This window comes from Gorilla gorilla, chromosome 7 (assembly GCF_029281585.2).
Source record: "Gorilla gorilla gorilla isolate KB3781 chromosome 7, NHGRI_mGorGor1-v2.1_pri, whole genome shotgun sequence".
Taxonomy (NCBI): Eukaryota; Metazoa; Chordata; class Mammalia; order Primates; family Hominidae; genus Gorilla; species Gorilla gorilla.
This window is the reverse complement of record NC_073231.2, coordinates 41,653,428-41,676,023: the sequence shown is the minus strand read 5'-3', so window position 1 is coordinate 41,676,023 and position 22,596 is coordinate 41,653,428. Positions and strand designations below refer to the sequence as shown.

The 22,596-nt window shown below is 35.2% G+C and overlaps 1 protein-coding gene across 3 annotated transcripts in view; it reads left to right on the top strand.

The window, feature by feature from the left end:
- ZC2HC1A (zinc finger C2HC-type containing 1A) overlaps nt 1-22,596 on the top strand; it is a 53,576-nt gene that overhangs the window by 21,261 nt on the left and 9,719 nt on the right. For all 3 annotated transcript variants that reach the window (XM_019032739.4, XM_019032738.4, XM_055349719.2), the window contains exons 5-7: nt 1,757-1,905; nt 9,944-10,043; nt 10,953-11,052. In XM_019032739.4, the coding sequence (XP_018888284.1) occupies nt 1,757-1,905; nt 9,944-10,043; nt 10,953-11,052 (349 nt within the window). The remainder of the gene's footprint in view (nt 1-1,756; nt 1,906-9,943; nt 10,044-10,952; nt 11,053-22,596) is intronic.

Genomic DNA, 22,596 nt, shown 5'->3' with positions numbered 1-22,596 from the left:
TATATATAAATAATTATATATATTTATATATAATTATATATAATAAATTATATATATTTATATAATAAATTATATATAGTTATATAATAAATTATATATATATTTATATAATAAATTATATATATATTTATGTAATAAATTATATATTTATATAATAAATTATATATTTATATATATTTATGTAATAAATTATATATTTATTTATGTAATAAATTATATATTTATATATAATAAATTATATATATCTAATTTATTAGATATATAATTTATTATATATCTAATTTATTATATATCTAATCTATTATATATAAAATAAATTATATATATAATAAATTATATATATAATAAATTATATATATAATAGATTAGATATATATAATAGATTAGATATATATAATAGATTAGATATATTTATATAATAAATTAGATATATTTATATAATAAATTATATGTAAAATTATTTATATCTATATTTTTATGTATAAACTATATCTATCTATCTATATAAATATATATAAATTATATATTTAAATATAAAATGAGCATGGCTGTGTTTCCGTAAAACTTCATTTACAAAGACAGGCAACAGGCAGGCTGGATTTGGCCCATGGGCCATACTTTGTGAAACCCTGTTCTAGAGTATTAATAATTAACTTATATGAATGAATGTTTCTGGTGTGCTTTAACTGATCCTGGGCCTCTTTTAATACTACCTTTTATTTTCTTCATGAGCTTGAGTTTTCTCTCTGCTTTGAAGATATTTAGATATTGTGTTTTAACTCTACATAGCTACATTTCTCATGTCTAATATAAGAGAGTGAGAGGGTACCGGTTCTTCAGGATCATTTGGGCTTTAGAAGTTTTTTTAATCTTTTGGGCCTGACAAAAACAGCTTATTTCTTTCTTATGAGAGGTTTAAGACCTACTCCAGTAGTAAGCAGGACAAATTTTTGAGCTCAGATGAATATAAATTGAAAAGGGCAAACTCTCTATCAAAAAGTAAACCTGTTAAAATAAGTTGTAAACCTGTTAAATTAAGATTCTTTTTTGACACTACCAAATTTTTACATTTATTCCCAGTGTCTCATTTAGTTATTTTACAATGCTACAAAATATGGTTCTGGAATAATTTCAAAAGAAGTTTAATTTACAGTATGCTTTGCATTTTGGGAAGATAGTTTATCTTGGAAACATTTGCTGTTTCTTAAATTTGAATTATGTCAGTGAGATATATTTTAATCACTTCTTCCATCTGTTGGGACCTTTAAGAGAAAATAGCACTTTAAAGATAAGTAAACTATTTCTTGACAGTTTTCCATTTGATGAAATAAAAAATTTTAATACATGAGCCTGTATTTTAAAATGTATTTTAACGTCATGTATTATTACTTCCTAACTAGTCTGCTATATAAAGTATGTATCCATTATAAATGAAAACATAAAGGCAAAAAAGAAATAACGTTTTTCCTCTGCTTTCTCTTTTGTACTAAGGATTTATCTTTTGTTCTTTTTCCTTCACACATTTGATTCAAAGCTAGGGGAAAATTGGAATTCATGTACCAGCAGACTTTTTTTTTTTTAAGTCTTTACTAAGTTTAGACAAGTCAAACTGGGTAGTTATAAGGATATGGGAATTTTTGCTTATCAGATGTTATTACTTATATTTTTTGAATGACTCTGTGTAGAAACTTAAGATTTTTTAATGTCCGTTTCAAGTACTATGCTATTAATTTGTTTCCGTTTTTATCTGTTATAGATTATATTCAATGTCCATATTGTCAGAGGAGATTCAATGAAAATGCAGCTGATAGACATATAAATTTCTGTAAAGAACAGGCAGCACGTATTAGTAATAAAGGGAAATTTTCTACAGATACCAAAGGAAAACCAACTTCTCGGACACAGGTGATAAGTTCAGTTTTAATAATTGCTATAAACGAGAAAATGGCTCATGGACATTCATAGATTATTGTTTATGCTTTTCATGACATTAGACTATATTTTTCTCACCTGCTTTTATAGATATATAGTTTTATATATCTATAAAAGTTGTATGCTTTTAGCTCTTACATCTGTAAATCATTTCAAGCTAATTGTGTATAGTGTGAAGGGGCAATTGTTCCTTTTTTTGTATATGGATATTCTATTGTCTTAGCACGTTTTGTATATATAAAATGTATAAAAACACTATATATATGTATACAAGTTTTTAGATTATCGAGTGAAAGACCTTGTTACATATTCTTGGTCTTTTCTCAGATGTATATTAACAATATTTTCTCCCATCCTGTGACTTGGCTTTCCATTTTCTTAAGGATGTCTTTTGAGGAGCAAAAATTTTAAAATGTGATTAAGTCCAATTTATTAATTCTTTATGATTTATGCTCCTTATCTTGTATCAAAGAAATCTTTGCCTATACTAGGATTGCAAAGATTTTTCTCCCATGTCTTCTATAAGTTTTATACTTTTAGCTCTTACATCTGTAAATCACTTCAGGCTAGTATTTGTGTACAGTGTGAAGTAAGGGGCAGTTTTTCCTTTTGTTTTCTATGCGGATATTCTATTGTTTTAGCACGATTTGTTTAAAGGACTTTTCTTTCCCTGATGAATTGCCGAGGCACCTTGGTTGGAAATCAGTTGAATATAAATGTATGGGTTTATTTCAGGACATGCTGTTCTGTTCCATTGATTTATATCCCTGTCCTTTAGTCAATACCGCATTATCACTATACTGAATAGTGAACCTTAATAAGCCTTAAAATCAAGTAGTCTAAATTTTCCTACTTGAATTCCTTTTAAAATTTTCTTTGGCAGCCTGGTGCAGTGGCTCACGCCTGTAATCCCAGCACTTTGGGAGGCCAAGGCAGGCAGATCACGATTGTCAGGAGATAAAGACCATCCTGGCTAACATGGTGAAACCCCGTCTCTAATAAAAATACAAAAAATTAGCTGGACGTGGTGGCGGGCGCCTGTAGTCCCAGCTACTTGGGAGGCTGAGGCAGGAGAATGGTGTGAATCTGGGAGGAGGAGCTTGCAGTGAGCCTAGATCACGCCACTGCACTCCAGCTTGGGCGACAAAGCAAGAGACTGTCTCAAAAAAAAAAAAAAAAAAAAAAAACTTTGTCCATTCTTGATTTACATTTATATATACATTTTATAATTGACTTGTCAACATCTACAAAAATGACTTCTAGCATTTGAGATTATATTAAATTCATAAATCAATTTGAGAAGAATTGACATTTTAACAATATTGAGTTGTTCAGTTCATGAACCTGTTATATTTTCTGATCATTTAGGTTTTATTTTAGCAGTGTTTTGTAGTGTATATTATATAGGTCATACACATGTTTTGTTAGATTTTTCCAAGTATATCATGTATTTGGATGATCTCGTAAATGGAATTTTATTTTATTTCATTTTTAGTTGTTTTTTGCTTGTTTAGAAAAACTGGATTTTTGTATATTAATCTTATACCTTGCTATTTTCCTAAATTCATTTACTAATAATAGTCTTCTTGTAGATTTCTTAGGACTTTTCTATGTATACAGTCATGTCACCTATAAATAAGGACAGTTTTATTTTCTTCCCTCCAACCTTTTGGCTTTTATTTCTTTTTTGTGATTTACTGCATGGGCTAGACTAATGTTGAATAGAGGTGATGACAGTGGACCTCCTTGCCTTGTTTTTCTGTTCTTAGGTGAAAAGCATTGTTTTTCACCATTGTGTATGATGTTCCATCAATTACTGAAGGAAATATGTTAAAATTATGACTTTTCTTACATTTCTCTTTAGTTTTGCCAGCTTTTAATTCAAAATTTTGAATTTCTCTTATTGTTTGCATATGCATTTATAAATTGTTACATCTTCCCCATTTATTGGCACTTTTATCATTATAAATTGTTCCTTTTTGTCTGTGGCAATATTTGTTGTGTTGCAGTATGTTTCATGTGATAAGAATATAGCCATTTTAACATAATTATGCTCACTTCTTTTCTCTCTATTCCTTATATATGTGTTTTTGCATTGCTATAATTGGTTTTTGTATTTCTTTTTTTAAAATCAAATCTAGTAATTTCATCTTGTTGGTCAAAATTGCCTGTCATTTACATTTGGTGCAATTATTGATTTGCTTATGTTTAGGTCTGCCATCTGTTTTCTCCTTTTATAATTTTTTAAAAAATTCATCATTTCTTTTCCCTTTTGTCTTCATAAGATTTCATTTTCTTTTTTGGCTTTCTAGCTATAACTCTTTGCATTTTTTAAAAGTGATTGCTCTAGGAATAAAAAATGCATCTTTGACTTACCCATATCTATGGATATTTTTATTTACCTCTGACAGGTTTGTGCTATTGTTTCATATATGTAACTCTAGATATTATAGGCCTATCAGTACTCTTGATGTGTATTGTTATACTTACTGCCTTATTTATATATTTATTGAAATTGTAAATGTGCAGATTATAGATATATATATATTTATGGGGTACAAAGTGATACTATGATTCATGGATACAATGTGGAATGACTAAATCAAGCTAATTAACATAGTATCACCTCAAGTACTTACCATTTTTTGTGGTAAGAACATTTGAAAATTTTTTCTCTTTGCAATTTTGAAAGGTATAATACATTATCATTTACTGTATTCACTATGCTATGCAGTATATCTCAAAATAAAAACCACAACAAAAACTTACCCCTTTGACCATCATCATCATCTCCTTGTTCTTTCTCCCCTTTCCCCCTCCCTTTAGCCTCTGGTACCACCATTCAGTTCTCTGCTGCCTAGAGTTCCATTGTTTTAGATTCTACATGTAAGTGAGTACATGTGGTATTCACATGCCTGTGCCTGGCTTAATTTCTCCAATTCCAATCCCTATAGTTCAGTCTTATTTATTATTACTATTTTTAAATCCTTAACTACTAAATCTGCCACCTGTGGTCATTTGCAGTTAGTTTCTGTTGACTTGACATTTTTGCTAAATATGGATCATGTTTTCTCTTTCTTTGCCAGTAATGTTTGGTTGAAAACTAGACATGACATGGTAGGTAATATATATCAATTTCTGTTTTGTTCTTTTGCAAAGTGTTTTTACTTTCTTTCCTTTTTTAGGAGGGGAGCAGTGAGGAGGTCTAAGTGTAGGTGGTTAAATCCAGGGTGTACAGTGTAGGTTTTCCAGTGGTTTCCAGTAATCTTTTTGTTGTAATTGCTGCTACCTGTAGGATGGTTATATAGCCACTTCACCCCTCCAACATTGAGCTTGTTTTTTATTATTAGTATACTTTAGTTTTAGGGTACATGTACACAACGTGCAGGTTTGTTACATACGTATACATGTGCCATGTTGGTGTGCTGCGCCCATTAACTCGTCATTTACATGGGGTATATCTCCTAATGCTATCCCTCCCCACTCCCCCCACCCCACAACAGGCCCTGGGGTGTGATGTTCCCTTTCCTGTGTCCAAGTGCTCTTATTGTTCAATTCCCACCTATGAGTGAGAACATGCGGTGTTTGGTTTTTTGTCCTTGTGATAGTTTGCTGAGAATGATGGTTTCCAGCTTCATCCATGTCCCTACAAAGGACATGAACTCATCATTTTTTATGGCTGCATAGTATTCCATGGTGTATATGTCCCACATTTTCTTAATCCAGTCTATCAGTGTTGGACATTTAAGTTGGTTCCAAGTCTTTGCTATTGTGAATAGTGCTGCAATAAACATACGTGTGCATGTGTCTTTATAGCAGCATGATTTATAGTCCTTTGGGTATATACCCAGTAATGGGATGGCTGGGTCAAATGGTATTTCTAGTTCTAGATCCCTGAGAAATCACCACACTGACTTCCACAATGGTTGAACTAGTTTACAGTCCCACCAACAGTGTAAAAGTGTTCCTATTTCTCCACATCCTCTCCAGCACCTGTTGTTTCCTGATTTTTTAATGATCCCCATTCTAACTGGTATGAGATGGTATCTCATTGTGGTTTTGATTTGAATTTCTCTGATGGCCAGTAATGATGAACATTTTTTCATGTGTCTTTTGGCCGCATAAATGTCTTCTTTTGAGAAGTGTCTGTTCATATCCTTTGCCCACTTTTTGATGGGGTTGTTTTTTTCTTGTAAATTTGTTGGAGTTCATTGTAGATTCTGGATATTAGCCCTTTGTCAGATGAGTAGATTGCAAAAATTTTCTCCCATTCTGTAGGTTGCCTGTTCACTCCGATGGTAGTTTCTTCTGCTGTGCGGAAGCTCTTTAGTTTAATTAGATCCCATCTGTCAATTTTGGCTTTTGTTGCCATTGCTTTTGGTGTCTTAGACATGAAGTCCTTGCCCGTGCCTACGTCCTGAATGGTATTGCCTAGGTTTTCTTCTAGGGTTTTTATGGTTTTAGGTCTAACACTTAAGTCTTTAATTCATCTTGAATTAATTTTTGTATAAGGTGTAAGGAAGGGATCCAGTTTCAGCTTTCTACATATGGCTAGCCAGTTTTCCCAGCACCATTTATTAAATAGGGGATCCTTTCCACATTTCTTGTTTTTGTCAGGTTTGTCAAAGATCAGATAGTTGTAGATGTGTGGCATTATTTCTGAGTGCTCTGTTCTGTTCCATTGGTCTATATCTCTGTTTTGTGTTTTTAATTTCTTGCAGTTGGCTGGCTATTTTTCTAATTTCCTATTTTTTATAGTTTGCAATTTTCCATTAATATTTTCATAGTTGTTTCCTATTTCTTTAAATGTAGTACTCATAGTTGTTTGTAATGTGTGTCTGATAATTATAGCAGTATCAAGTGACTTGTATGGATATGTTCCTTGTTTTTTTTTTCTCATTCAGTTTCCTTATATCCTTATTTCCCTGATTATTATTGACCTTTGCTGCTTGTTACAAGTAAAAAGGTATTCATGATTATCATTCATGCCTTCTTCCAGAGAAGATGTGTGCTGTGCTTATTCCTTTTATGTATCTATGAGTCTTATCAGTCTGGAAACATTTGAAATTAAATTATTGGCTTAGTTTGCTTGACCAGCCTAATAATGCAAATTTATACAGCAAATCCATGTGATGTTCAGGTCGTTATTACAATCCCATATGGTTTGGCCTGGAAATTTCTTTTCCTCTCATTTAACATTCAGTGCTTTTACAATGATTTTTTTATTCTTTCCTGAGCATTTTTAGTTGTTGATTGAAAGGTTGGTCTAAATAGTAAATTCTACCATTTTGTCAGAAATGGATGTCCTACAAGTTCTTTAGACTTTTTCCAATTTCATTAGTCATTAGTCTTTGTATAAATATTTTTGTAAGGAAATGTATGAGATTTGTGAGCAGCATAAAAACACAAAATAATAATTACCAAATAATAATGAATGAAAGAAATATGTTGAATGTAATTGTATAAAATCATTTCATTCTCCTGGTCATTAAAATGGATTTATACAAAATTGTTGGTTGATAGAGTCATTCTGAAAGTCTTCATAATAGCACACAAAACTGTTGATTGATAGAGTCATTCTGAAAGTCTCTATATACCAGTAGACTTTCAGCTTGATGTTGTAGAATAGATAGAATATAGCTCAGAAAGGAAGGAGTCAGATTATCTAGGTCAGGGAAAACAGCAAGATACCGAGGGGGAGGTTAATAATGTTTTAAACAAGCAGTTTTCGGAAAGGAAACTAACCTGACTAGTTCTTGTCTAAAGTAATGGGAGATATTATAGGATATAGGTAAGGTTGTTCTAGGTTCTGAATAGCTCAGAAAACTCAACAATAAAATTTAGTAAAATAGTGGGAAGTCTTATATAGAGAGGGAGAAAGCAAAACATTTTTTGGAGACATGTTCTGCCTAAGTATTTGTAAGCCATTAAGTTGCTAATAATTTCTATTATATACATAAAAATCTTTAGTCTCCATTATGTAATGCTACCAGGAACCTTTCTGCCTGTTTCCTGCCTAAAGACTTGACCTCTTAATATGTAATAGGCCACATTAGCGCACTTTGTTTATGCTAATCGTTTTGCTCTTTTTTGATTGTTTGCACAGTTTGAGTGGGTCAACAGTCTTGTTTCCTAACCTGATTTTATTAACTCTGTTTTTATAGACATAACTCTCGTAGTTTAACAAATTTTTCTTAGAGCTTGTTTTCCCTATTGCTATAATTTTAAGTCTTTTCTAATGTCTGTCTTTCTCTCTCTCTCTATATATATAGTGGCCCAGATGCCCTTTTAAATCAGAAGCACCTCTAAGGTTTTAAAAAATCAGTATCATTATATGGTTCATCTCCCAAAGTCTCATAGACATTTGTTAATTTGAAAGATTTACTGAAGGTTTTGGTTTCCTATTTTTCAGGTGCTGGCATAATACTTCAAAATGTGAATGCTACTTTTTTTGTGTGACCCTTTATCAAGATTTAACTTTTTAAAAATTCACATACAGAGTTAGAAGGATATAATGTTTGACTTCAAAATTGGTTTTAGCTAGCTATTTTTGGTAGTAGTGCATCTTAAGTTTTATATTGATTATTGGTTATATAATATGATTTGATTTTTGAAAATGATAATTTAAAACCAATTTTTCTTTCTTTTTTTTTTTTTGAGATGGAGTCTTGCTCTGTTGCCAGGCTGGAGTGCAGTGGCGTGATCTCGGCTCACTGCAAGTTCCGCCTCCTGGGTTCATGCCATTCTCCTGCCTCAGCCTCCCGAGTAGCTGGGACTACAGGCTCCCACCACCACGCCCGGTTAATTTTTTGTATTTTTAGTGGAGACGGGGTTTCACTGTGTTAGCCAGGATGGTCTCGATCTCCTGACCTCGTGATCCACCTGCCTCGGCCTTCCAAAGTGCTGGGATTACAGGCATGAGCCACCGTGCCCAGCCCATTAAAACCAATTTTTCACATGAAATCTTGATACCTTATTGGGCTACATTCCAAGCACATATGCAAGTATGATTTTCACCTTATGGTTGAAGCATTGGGCTAGAACCAGCATGAGTCTAAATTCCTGCTCTGCTGTGAAGTTGGGGCATAACCCTGGGCAAGTTCATTTCTTGCTATTGAAGCAGGTGATCAGTAAGATACTTTTATTGTCAGGAAACTGAGCAAAATTTGGCTCAAAAAGAGAAAGTAAAATAAAATTAATAAAGATGTCTCTTTAGAGGAGTAGAGAAATATAAAAATCCAAGATAAGCTGAAATATCTTAGGTCAATGCATACTCCATTAATTTAAGATGGTCTGGTGAGGATAGTGAAGCCAGAATTAGCTCTTTCTCTTCATATCAGGGAAATCCATAAGGCAGCTGTTGTAAAACTTGTTCAGGTAATAGGTCATCTTATGGTTTTTATCAGTAGGAAATATGGCTGAATTATATATATGGAATATAAAACCACATCCAGGAACATATAAAAATCTTGACCTTTAAAGCTGCACCATAGCTGTTTCTAAGTTTTTCTACTAATGTTTGTTTGCTGTTTAAAATCTTAACTTTGAGGAAGTTTTTTCCGTTAGATCTTTTTTTCTTTTTCCTGTGAACTGAAAAAGTTGCTGTTAGTTTGTTTTAGCAGTGGAGCATCTGAGAGGGAGTCTAGTTTGGAAAACCTTTGAGGTGATATATTTTAATCTATACTTCCTCAATTTGTATAATTCAGTAGAAAAGACTGTTCATTTAAGGGAATGTGAGCTGTTTCTTTCCGATTATTTTTTTACTGTGGTATAATACATGTAGCATAAACTTTACCATCTTAATCGTTTTTAAGAATACAATTCAGTGTATACTTACAAGTGTTTTAATACATTAATGATGTGCAACCATCATCCACCATTCATTTCCATAACTCTTTTCATCCTGTAAGGCTGAAATCCTAAACCCAAAGAATGTTAAGTTTTGAACCACTAGTTTACAATCCATAATCAAAAAGTGATGTTGATTAATATTTTTTTTCCATTATTTTAGTATAAGCCACCTGCACTTAAAAAGTCAAATTCTCCTGGAACTGCATCATCAGGATCTTCACGATTACCGCAGCCAAGTGGCGCTGGCAAAACTGTTGTAGGTAATGATAGCCGAAAAGCAACTTGATTTGTTTTTGAAACCATGTTGGCAGAACAGGAAATAAAGATAGTGGTCTATTCTGGAATATTAAGATAGATTTATAATTAAGAAGAGATGTAGAAGTTAAGTAATTATCTTTGAAAATAAAATAACTTTGAGTAGTTTCTACTTTTAACCTTTTTTTTTTTTTTTTGAGATGGAGTCTTGCTCTGTCGCCCAGGTTTGAGTGCAGTGGTGGAATCTCAGCTCACTGCAACCTTCGCCTCCCAGGTTCAAGTGATTCTCCTGCCTTAGCCTCCCGAGTAGCTGGGACTATAGGCGGGTGCCACCACACCCACCTAATTTTTTGTATTTTTAATAGAGATGGGGTTTCACCAAGTTAGCCAGGATAATGTCTATCTCCTGAACTCGTGATCCCCCAACCTGAGCCTCCTAAAGTGCTGAGATTACTGGCGTGAGCCACCGTGGTGCCCAGCCACTTTTTTGTTGTTTTTTTCAACTTAAATGTTGGCCCCAGATGTTGTTATTGATGTCATCTTTTCAGAATAGTCAGCCCAGTACTTCCTTGATTCTTTGATCCAGCATTTTCCTCTCATTTTATGCTAGCTCTTCATAGCTTTCTGAACTGGGCAATTGTTCATAGTAGTCAAACACTTAATAGTTAGAAGAAGATATTGACCACTGACATGTACCTTTATTTATATATCAATTATAAGAGGGACATTTAGAAACTAGAAATGAAGGATGCTATATGTCGTCCTCTGGAAATGCCATTTAAAAAATGTCTTCAATGAAAACTTGATTTATAGTTGCAAAGATTATTACTAAAGCGTTGTTTCCTTTGTTAGATGCTCTGTTTTATGTAACCTTTTTCGGAGTATTGTTAAAAATAATGCTTTTTTATTATAAGGTGTTCCTTCAGGTAAAGTGTCTTCAAGTAGCAGCTCTTTGGGAAACAAACTTCAGACCTTATCTCCCTCTCATAAAGGGATAGCAGCCCCTCATGCAGGGTAAGTCTACACTGGATATAATTATTAGTGGTATATAATTAAATGATACTAAGGTTTTATTATGTTTTGATAATTGCTTTTTCATTCATCTTCATTTCCTAAGTTCATTTGTCTTTTAACATTTTGCTGGTCAGGAGCACACTCACTGCTGTTGAGTATCTAAATTTGTATAACCATTTTAGAAAATAATCTGTTATTAAAAGCCTTAGAAATCATAGCTTAAATTGAATAATTTTACTTCTGGGAATTTAGTCTAAGGAAATAATTTGAAATGTTGAAGATTTTTATACTAACTATAATTTGCTAAGCACTATGTATCAGGCACTGTGCTAGACATTTTGCATATATTTTTGTTAAAACCACTTCATAATCAAGAGAAAAGAAGATCAGAGAAGCTCAGTTTGCTCAAAGCCACATAGCTGTTAAAGTTAGACGCAATATATAAATTGGGATCTCTTTGACTGTAAACACTGGACTCTTTTCACGTTTTTATTATAATGTTAGAAATAAATAAAATCACCAAAATGTCTGGCTTTGTTTGAATAGTAAATTATGAAAATCTATAAAGGGATATTTTGCAACTATAGTATGTATATAAATTTTAATAAGGTGATTCTTTAAGAGGAAAATGTTAGCTACTGAACTCCATGTGTAGTATGATAGAAGCAGTGGGGTGATTCTCTTAATTTAATCCTTTTTTATATTTTTCTACTGTTATATTTACATGGCTTTTAATGAAGTATATAATTAAACTTTGAATAGTTATGGGAAAAATTGTAACGGAGATATTAATATAGAGCCATATATTTTTAGAAATTTACTTATATTTTATTTTGATAAATCAGAAAATTAAGGGATTGCCACAGGACCATTAGAATGAAGGTATATGTCTATATCTTTACATATACTGGTTCAGTTGATTAATGAAATACAGCACACATTATTTTCTTTTTTTAATTTTAACTTTTAAGTTCAGGGATACAAGTGCAGGTTTGTTACATAGGTAAACTTGTGTCATAGGGAGTTTGTTGTATGCATTATTTCATCATCCAGGTATTAAGCCTAGTACCCATCAGTTATTTTTCCTGATTCTCTCTCTCCTCTTATCCTCCACCCTCCAAAAGACTCCAGTACGTGTTGTTCCCCTCTATGTGTCCATATAGTCTCATAATTTAGCTTCCACTTATAAGTGAGAACATGCAGTATTTGGTTTTCTGTTCCTGTGTTAGTTTCCTAACGATAATGGCCTCCAGCTCCATTCGTGTCCCTCCTAAGGACATGATCTAATTCCTTTTTATGGCTGCATAGTATTCCATGGTGTTTATGTACCATATTTTCTTTATCCAGTATATCACTGATGGACATTTAGGTTGATTCCATGTCTTCAGTATTATGAATAGTGCTGCAGTGAACATATGTGTGTGTCTTTATAATAGAATGATATATATTCTTCTGGGTATATACTCAGTAATGGGATTGCTGGGGGAAATGGTAGTTCTGTCTTTAGGTCTTTGAGGAATTGCCACACTGTCTTTCACAGTGGCTGAAGTAATTTACATTCCCACCAACAATGTATAAGCATTCCTTTTTTCTCCACAACCTCACCAGTGTGTGTTATTTTTTGTCTTTTTAACAGCAGCCGTTCTGACTAGTGTGAGATAATACCTCATTGTGGTTTTGATTTGCATTTCTCTAATGATCAGTGATGTTGAGCTTTTTTTCATATGACAGTTGACCGCATGTATGTCTTCTTTTGAAAAGTGTCTGTTCATGTCTGTTGTCCACTTTTTAATGGGATTGTTTGTTTTTTTTCTTGTAAGTTTCTTTTTTTCTTGTAAGTTTGTTTTTTTCTTGTAAGTTTGTTTGTTAAATTATAGATGCTGGGTATTAGACTTTTGTTGGATGCATAATTTGCAAATATTTTCTCCCATTCTGTAGGTTGTCTGTTTACTCTGTTGATAGTTTCTTTTGCTATGCAGAAACTCTTTAGTTTAATTACAGCCCATTTGTCAATTTGTGTTTTTGTTGCAATTGCTTTTGGCATCTTCATTATAAAATCTTTGCTGCTGCCTATGCCCTGAGTGGTATTGGCTAGGTTGTCTTCCAGGGTTTTTATGGTTTTGGGTTTTACATTAGTCTTTAATCCATCTTGTGTTAATTTTTGTGTATGGTGGAAGGAAGGGATCCAGTTTCAGTCTTCTGCATATTGCTAACCAATTATCCCAGCACCTTTTATTAAATAGGGAATCCTTTTTCCATTGCTTATTTTTGTCAGGTTTGTCAAATATCAGATACTAGTAGGTGTGTGGTCTTACTTCTGGGCTTGCTATTCTGTTCCACTGGTCCGTGTTCCAGTACCATGCTGTTTTGATTACTGTAGCCCTGTAGTATAGCTAGAAGTCAGGTAGCATGATGCCTCCAGCATTGTTCTTTTTGCTTAGAATTACCTTGGCTAGTTTGACTCATTTTTTATTCTATATTAATGTTGAAATAGTTTTCTCTGGTTCTGTGAAGAATGTCACTGATAGTTTAATGGGAATAGCAATGAATCTATAAATTGCTTTAGGCAGTATCACCATTTTAACAATATTGATTCTCCCTGTCCATGAGCATGGAATATTTTTTCATTTATTTGTGTCGTCTTTAATTTCTTTGAGCATTGGCTTGTAGTCCTCCTTGTATAGATCTTTCACCTCCCCAGTTACCTGTATTCTTAGGTATTTTATTCTTTTTGTGGCAATTGTGAATGGGAGTTTGTTCCTGATTTGGCTCTCTGCTTAACTGTTATTAGTGTATAGGAATGCTAGTGATTTTTGCACATTGATTTTAGAATCCTGAGACTTTGCTAAAGTTGCTTATCAGGTTAAGAAGCTTTTGGGCTGATATAATGGGGTTTTCTAGATACATGATCATGTAATCTGCCAGCAGGGATAGTTTGACTTCCTCTCTTCCTATTTGGATGCCCCTTTATTTCTTTCTCTTGCCTGATTGCACTGGCCAGAACTTCCAAAACTATGTTGAATAGGAGTGGTGAGAAAGGGCATCTTTGTCTTGTGCCAGTTTTCAAGGAGAATGCTTCCAGCTTTTTCCCATTCAGTATGATGTTGGCTGTGGGTTCGTCATAAGTGGCTAATATTTTGAGGTATGTTCCTGCAATACCTAGTTTATTGAGAGTTTTTAACGTGAAGGGATGTTGAATTTTATTGAAAACCTTTTCGTCATCTATTAAGATAATCATGTGGTTTTTGTCTTTAGTTCTGTTGTGATGAATAGCATTTATTGATTTGCATATGCAGAGTCAACCTTGCATCCCAGGGATGAAGCCTACTTGATCCTGGTGGATAAGCTTGTTGATGTGCTGCTGAATTTTATTTGCTAGTATTTTGTTGAGGATTTTTGCATTGATGTTTATCAAGGTTATTGGCCTGAAGTTTCCTTTTTTGTTGTGTCTCTCTCGGGTTTTGGTATCAGGGTGATGCTGGCCTTATAGAATGAACTAGAGTTGAGTCCCTTCTTCTCAATTTTTTGGAATAATATCAGTAGGAATTGTACCAGTTCTTTGTGCATCTAGTAGAATTCAGCTGTGAATCCATCTGGTCCTGGGCTTTTTTCAATTGGTAAGCTATTTATTACTGCCTCAGTTTCAGAACTTGTTATTTGTCTGTTCAGAGATTCAATTTCTTCCTGGTTCAGTCTTGGGAGGGTGTAGGTGTCCAGGAATTTATCCATTTCTTCTAGATTTTCTAGTTTATGTGTATTGAGGTATTCATGATATTCTGTGATGACTTGTATTTCTATGGGGTCAAGTGGTAATACCCCTCTTGTCGTTTCTGATTGTGTTTATTTGAATATTCTCTATTTTCTTCTTTTTAGTGTAGCTAGCAGCCTATATATTTTATCAATTTTTTAAAAAACAGCTCCTAGATTTGTTGATCTTTTGAATGGTTTTTCATGTATCTTCTTCAGTTTAGCTCTGATGTTGACTGTTTCTTGTCTTCTGCTAGCTTTGGGATTTGTTTGTTCTTGGTTTTCTAGTTCTTTTAGTTGTGATCTTTGGTTGTTAACTTGAGATCTTTCTAACTTTTGATGTGGGCATTTAGTCCTATAAATTTCCCTTTTACACTGCCTTAGCTGTGTTCTAGAGATTCTGGTATGTTGTTTCTTTGTACTCTATAGTTTCAAAGAACTTCCCGATTTCTGCCTTAATTTCATTATTTATCCAAAAATCATTCAGGAGAAGGTTATTCAATTTCTATGTAGTTGTAGGGTTTTGAGTTAATTTCTTAATCTCGATTTCTAATTTAATTGTTATGTGGTTTGAGAGAATATTTGTTATGATTTCAGTTCTTTTGCTTTTACTGAGGATGTTTTACATCCAATTATGTGATCAATTTTATTTTATTTTATTTTATTTTTGAGATGGAGTTTCACTCTGTCACCCAGGCTGTAGTGCTGTGGCATGATCTTGGCTCGCTGCAACCTCTGCCTCCTGGGTTCAAGCGATTCTCCTGCCTCAGCCTCTCAAGCAGCTGGGATTACAGGGATGTGCCACCACACCTGGCTAATTTTTGTATTTTTAGTAGAGATAGGGTTTCCTCATGTTGGCCAGGCCAGTCTCAAACCCCTAACCTCAGGTCATCTGCCTGTCTCAGCCTCCCAAAGTGTTAGGATTACTGGCATGAGCCACTGCGCCAAGCCCATGTGATCAGTTTTAGAGTATGTGCCAGATGGTGATGAGAACACTGTATTCTGTTGTTTTAGGGTGGAGAATTCTGTAAATATCTATCAGGTCCATTTGATCCAGTGCTGAGTTCAGGTCCTAAATATTTATTTGTTAATTTTCTGTCTTGATAATCTGTCTAATATTGTCAGTGAGGTGTTAAAGTCTCCCACTATTATCGTGTAAGAGTCTAAGTCTCACTGAAGGTCTCTAAGAACTTGGTTTATGAATCTGAGTGCTCCTGTGTTGGGTACATTTGTATTTAGGATAGTTAACTTTTCTTGTTAAATTGAACCATTTACCATTATGTAATACCCTTCTTCTTTTTTTTTTTTTTAATCTTTGTTGGTTTAAAGTCTGTTTTGTCAGAAATTAGGACTACAACCCCTGCTTTTTTCTGTTTTCCATTTGCTTGGTAAATTTTTCTCCATCCCTTTATTTTGATCCCATGTGTGTCATTGCATGAGATGGGTCTCTTGAAGACAGCATACCAATGGGTCGTGGTTCTTTATCAAAATACTTGCCACTCTGTGTCTTTTAATTGGGTCATTTAGCCCATTTACATTTAAGACTAGTATTGATGTGTGTGGATTTGATCGTCATAATGATGCTAGCTGGTTATTTGGCAGACTAGTTTATGTAACTAACAGTTTTACAGTATTACTGGTCTGTGTACTTCATTGCGTTTTTGTAGTGGCTCGTAATTGTCTTTTCTTTCCATATTTAGTGCTTCCTTCAGGAGCTCTTGTGAGGCAGGTCTGGTGGTAACAAATTCCTACAGCATTTGCTGGTCTGAAAAAGGTTTTATTTCTTCTTCACTTATAAAGATTAGTTTGGCCTGATATGAAATTTTGAGTTGGAATTTCTTTTCTTTAAGAATGTTAGCCAGGTGTGGTGGCTCACGCCTGTAATCCCAGCACTTTGGGAGACCGAGGTGAGCGGGTCGCCTGAGGTCAGGAGTTCAAGACCAGCCTGACCAATGTGGTGAAAGCCTGTCTCTATTTAAAAAAAAAATACAAAAATTAGCCAGGTGTGGTTGTGTGCACCTGTAGTCCCAGCTACTTGGGAGGCTGAGGCAGGAGAATTGCTTGAACCCAGGAGGCAGAGGTTGCAGTGAGCCAAGATTGCGCCATTGTACTCCAGCCTGGGCGACAGAGTGAGACTCCATCTCAAAAAAAAAAAAAAAAAAAAAGAATGTTAAATATTGGTCCCCAATATCTTCTGGCTTGTAGGGTTTCCACTGAGAGGTCTGCTGTTAGTCTGATGGGCTTTCCTTTGTAGGTGACCTGGCCTTTCTCTCTAGCTGCCTTTAACATTTCTTCTTTCATTTCGGTCTTGGAGAATCTGATGATTATGTGTCTTGTGGATGATCATCTCATGAGTATCTTACTGGGGTTTTCTACATTTCCTGAATTTGAATGTTGACCTATCTAGCTAGGTTAGGAGAGTTCTCATGGATGACATCCTGAAATATATTTTTCAAATTGGTGCCATTCTCCTCATCTTTTTCAGATATACCAGTCAGTCATAGATTTGGTCTTTTTATATAATGTCACACTTCTTGGAGCTTTTGTTATTCCTTTTCATCCTTTTTTTCTCTATTCTTGTCAGCGTGTCTTATTTCAGAAAGCCAGTCTTCAAGCTCTGGGATTCGTTCTTCGCTTGGTCTCTTCTGCTATTAATACTTGTGATTCCATTATGAAATTCTTGTAGTGTGTTTTTCAGCTTTATCAGGTTGGTTATGTTCTTCTCTATACTGGCTATTTCATCTGTTTACTCCTGCAGTGTTTTATCATGATTTTTAGCTTCCTTTCATTGGATTACAATGTATTGCTTTAGCTCAGTGAACTTCGTTCCTGTCCATATCCTGAATTCTGCTTCTTTCATTTCAGCTGTCTCAGCCTCAGCCTGATTCTGAGGAGATTCTCAGCCTGATTCCTGTTGGAGAGGCGATGAGGTCACTTGGAGGAAAAGAGGGCACTCTGGCTTTTTAAGTTTTCAGCATTCTTGTGCTGATTCTTTCTCATCTTTGTGAGCTTACCTAACTTCAGTCTTTGAGGCTGCTTACCTTTGGATGGGTTTGTTTTTTTGAACAACTCTGGCCACTTTTCCATAGGGCTGCTTGTGTATGCTGGGTGTCCACTCCAGTCACTAGTCACCTTGGATTTTTCAGTAGCTGGAGGTGTCACCAGTGAAGGCTACAAATCAGCAAAGATAGTGGCCTGTCCCTCCTCCTGGGAGCTTCATTTTAGGGAGGCCTCAAACCTCTGTCAGCCAAAGGACACCTGTGGGTGTGGCTGAAGACTCCAGTTGGGAGGCTCCACCTGGTGATGAGGAATGGGATTGGGAACCTGCTTAATAAAGCAGTCTGGCCACATTTTTATGGGACTACTGTGGTGTGCTGTTGTACCACTTCCACCTCTGGGTCAGCATGGGCTCTCCAAACCCCAGAGACTGAAACTGCTAAGTTGCCCAAACAGCAAAGATGATGGCCTGCACACCCTGTGGGAGTTCTATCCCAGGGACTTTGCAAATCTCTGTAGGCCAGAGAACACCTGCAGGGCTGGCTGGAGGTCCCAGTTGGGAGGTTCTTTCCAGTGAGGAGGGGCAATATTGGGGACTTACTTAAAGAAGCAGTGTGGCCACACTTTCCTAGAGCAGCTGTGCTGTGCTGGGTTACCACTTTCGTCCCAGTTGGCTTTGGCTCTCTGTGGGCCAGAGAATACCAGCAGGGATGGTTGGAGGTCCCAGTTGTGAGGTCCTGCTCCGTGATGAGGAATGGATTGGGAACCTGCTTAACCAGCAGTCTGACCACATTTTGGTAAAGAAGTCATGCTATGCTGGGGAATCCTCTCTGCCTCTGGTTGGTTTGTACTCTCCAAAGCCTGCAGAACAGCTGAGTCACCCAAACAGCAAAGATGGCAGCCTGTCCCTTCCCCTGGGAGTTCCATCCCAGGTAGGCTCAAAACTGCTACTGGTGGCTGGCTGGAATTCCAAGCTAGTGGGTCTTATCCTGTGAGGTGTTATGAAACTGAGACCTGCAGACTGTCCCTACTTGGTCCCCTTGATTCAGCCTTTTTTCCTAAGGGTACGTACGGGGGTCTAACATCCTGCTTTGCTGGAGTTGCAGTTACTTTTGCTGGGAAGTTTGGAGTTCCTGGGTCTTCGCCTGTGCCGGAGCTGCTGCTCTGCCAAGACTCCCCATATCTGTACGTGAGACTGAAGGCTCTAGTGGAGTGGCTTCACAAGGGCGTCTCTTGACCCAAGGGTTGCAAAGATCAGTTGGAGAAGCGTGGTTTCCCAGGGTCACATGTTCACTCACTGCTTCCCTGGGCCAGGGAGGTTCCCCTTGCTCTGTGTCGCTCCAAGGTGGGCTGTCATCCTGCCTCTCTTTTCTTTGTTCTCCGTGGGTCAAGTTGTTTCCTTGATTCGTCCCAATGCAAGTACATGGATGTTTCAGATGAAGGTGCTGTATTTACTCACCCCTTTTCCTGTTATTTTCAAGTGTAAGTTATATGTGGCTCACATTCATTTTGGTTTTTATGTGGGAAATATATACAAAGATATCTGTCAAATGACAGTAACTACATTTTGCTTCTCAATTCAGACTACATAGAAAATGGAAGACCTAAAGGAATATAATGTAATAATCATTATAGAAAAGGAAAAAAAAATCAACCAACAGTATCTTTTGAGTTAAGTGATTTTTCTTATTGTTGTGCTTCCAAAAACAAGAGACAGGCTATCCATAAGAAAGAGACAGATTATCAGTAGATCAGGTAGTTGAAAAGTAAAAAAATTTTATCTTTTAGTGGTAAGAAACTGATCTGATTTATTTTCTTCTCCAATGAGTTGACTCATTGGATGATTAAGTGAAGTATAGACATAGCAATATGTGCTTTAATTTTACAAAGTCGTTTTACCGTATCACAGAGAATTGGCCTCCATGTTAGGTGACAATATTTGTTCATAGTGTTGTTTATAGTTTCACTTACAGTTGATCATAGATTAAAAGCTGATATTTTTCAGTATTTCTATAGTACTGGCAATTTTATCAGTTGGCAATATTAAATTGTACTGACACAGTATTCCTAGATAGGACATGTAAAGCTGGCTGGTGTAATGAAGAGAGGCGCTGACCTTGGAGTTAGAAGACTAGGTTTCTGCATCATAATCTGCCACTAAATAGCTTTGGGCATGTATCTCTTTGTCGTGCTGTGACATGTTGTCTGACTGTGACAACATCTGTGACTCTGGTTAGACCTTGACAACTGATCCAAGAAAATCTGACCAACCTACCTGGTTACTAATGGAAAATATGCTTTTGCTAACAAGCAGAGATTTTGAGAACAATAATTTTGTCAGTTGTGCATTGCTTATGGTGAATGCCATGAAGAATACATATTTTTTGGCTATCCCACATCATATATAACTGTCAATCATACCTGTTCAAATTCTGATTGTCCATTCTGTATAAGATCCTTGCAGATTAAAGGAAGGTTTCCAACTACTGGAAAGAGAGCTGTGGCGCTCATTTCTACCAATATATTACTATATTAACTGGAACATTATGTTACTGTATTAAATTAGAACCATTCATAGCTGTCTATTTAGTGACAGAGTTCCTTCCTTTTTTTTTAAGAATTAGTGAAGTAATGATTTGTTTCTCTTGCTAGATTGTAAGCTCCATGATGGCAAAGACTATGTCTGCCTTGCTTCCATTTGTAAGTAAAATCTAGCAGAATGCCTAGGCTAACAAAAAATTTTTGGTTAAGTGAAAAAAGATAATAAATTAATTCCCTCATCTGTTAATCTATTGGCATGTCACAGAATTATCATCTGGTACAAGTGAAAGAATTACTTGAAGTTTGTATGACAACTGTTATTTCGATTTATACAGATGATTCAGGATTGGGTAAAGGTTGAATTAAGACATTTGGTCAGGTGTAATGCTCAATAAATTGAGCATTCGCTGAGATTAGTAAATGCTGTTATTTCGGTGGATTGCAATTATTTAAAGTCTGGTGTATGTAATCTTTATTGTAGTCCACTTTAATCAGGCATACCAGTGATCTGTAATAGAATCATGCCACAAAGAAATTTATTTTTACACTCAGAAAAATTCTCATATGTTTGGTTGTTTGCTTCTAGACAGTTTGTGGATTAGGCCAGGTGCAGTGCCTCACACCTGTAATCCCAACACTTTGGGAGAGTGAGGTGGGAGAGTCGCTTGAACCCAGGAGTTTGAGACTTGCCTGGGCAACATAGCAAGAACTTGTCTCCATTAAAAAAACAAAAACAAAAACAAAAAACCTTTTTAAACCTTTTTTTAAATGTAAAAAAAAGCAATCAAATCAATTTCTAGGTCAATTTTAACAGATTTGTTTAAAAAACAACAAAATACACCCAAGTAGAAAGTTTTTCCCTTCTTCTAAAAGATGATTATCTTTTTTTTTTTCTTTTTTTTTTTTTTTTTGAGATGGAGTTTTGCTCTTGTTGCCCAGGCTGGAGTGCAATGGTGCGATCTTGGCTCACCGTAACCTCCGCCTCCTGGGTTCAAGTGATTCTCCTGCCTCAGCCTCCCCATTAGCTGGGACAGGTGTGTGCTACCATGTCTGGCTAATTTTGAATTTTTATGGGTTTTCACCATGTTAGGCTGGTCTCAAACTTCCGACCTCAAGTGATCCATCCACCTCGGTTTCCCAGATTGCTGGGATTACAGGCATGAGCCACCACGCCCTGCCAAAAGATGATTATCTTTAATACCAGGAAATTTTAGAAATACAATGAAACACAGATCTTTTAAATAAATATTTCCCCATTTGAATTGTTCCCTAGAGTTTACACAGTTGTACCTTATTACCAGTTTAAATGGATATCTCAGTTAATAATTTTCAATAGTGAAACTATCAAATATCAGAGATTTACTTCCTTTTAGTTACTATGAAAAGCACATTTACTTTGGAGATCAACTGTAATACACCTAAAATTAGAGCAACCAAAGGCATGTATGGAGCATTTTTTAATTTAAAAAATTGCATTTTGTTTCTCATACCTTATTTAAAACATTAAGAAGTAAATGTCTTTAGTTTTTGAGTACATTTTTATATGAATAGGAAACATGCTGTTTTCATAATCCAGTCTTTTGATGTGTGTGAAATGAATTTGTGTGGAGCGTTATGTGAATTTTTATGAACTTATCTTTTATTGTTGATCTAGAAATGCTTGTGATAACCTAGAATTCCAGAGCTTGGTTTCTTATGTGGATAACAATGATTGGAGATTTTGGATAGGGAGCTAACTTTGCCATGGAATTGAGATACTAATTATTTGTGTAGGATTGATGAATTTAGGATCAAAAGTAGAGGTATGACACATTTCAAAACTGCCTTAGAGCAGGGGGGTGTTCAATCTTTTGGCTTCCCTGGGCCACACTGAAAGAAGAATTGTCTTGGACCACATATAAAATACACAAACGCTAATGATAGCTGATGAACTAAAAAAAAAAAAAAAATTTCATAATGTTTTAAGAAAGTTTACGAATTTGTATAGGGCCCCATTCAAAGCCATCTTGGGTGGCATGTGGCCTGTGAGCTGCTGGTTGGACAAGATTGCCTTATAGCATCATAACAACAGAGGTGTGCGAAGATACAAAATACCATCTGGTAAATTCTTTTCCCAATATTATTTCAGAAATCATCTTTTTGTTATATCTCAATCTACAGTACTTGCTACACTCCTACAAGGTACTTAGTAAGCCACACTAAAATTACTTATTTCCTAAGTGAATTCACTCTCCTGGTATCAACAGTAAATGACTTTTC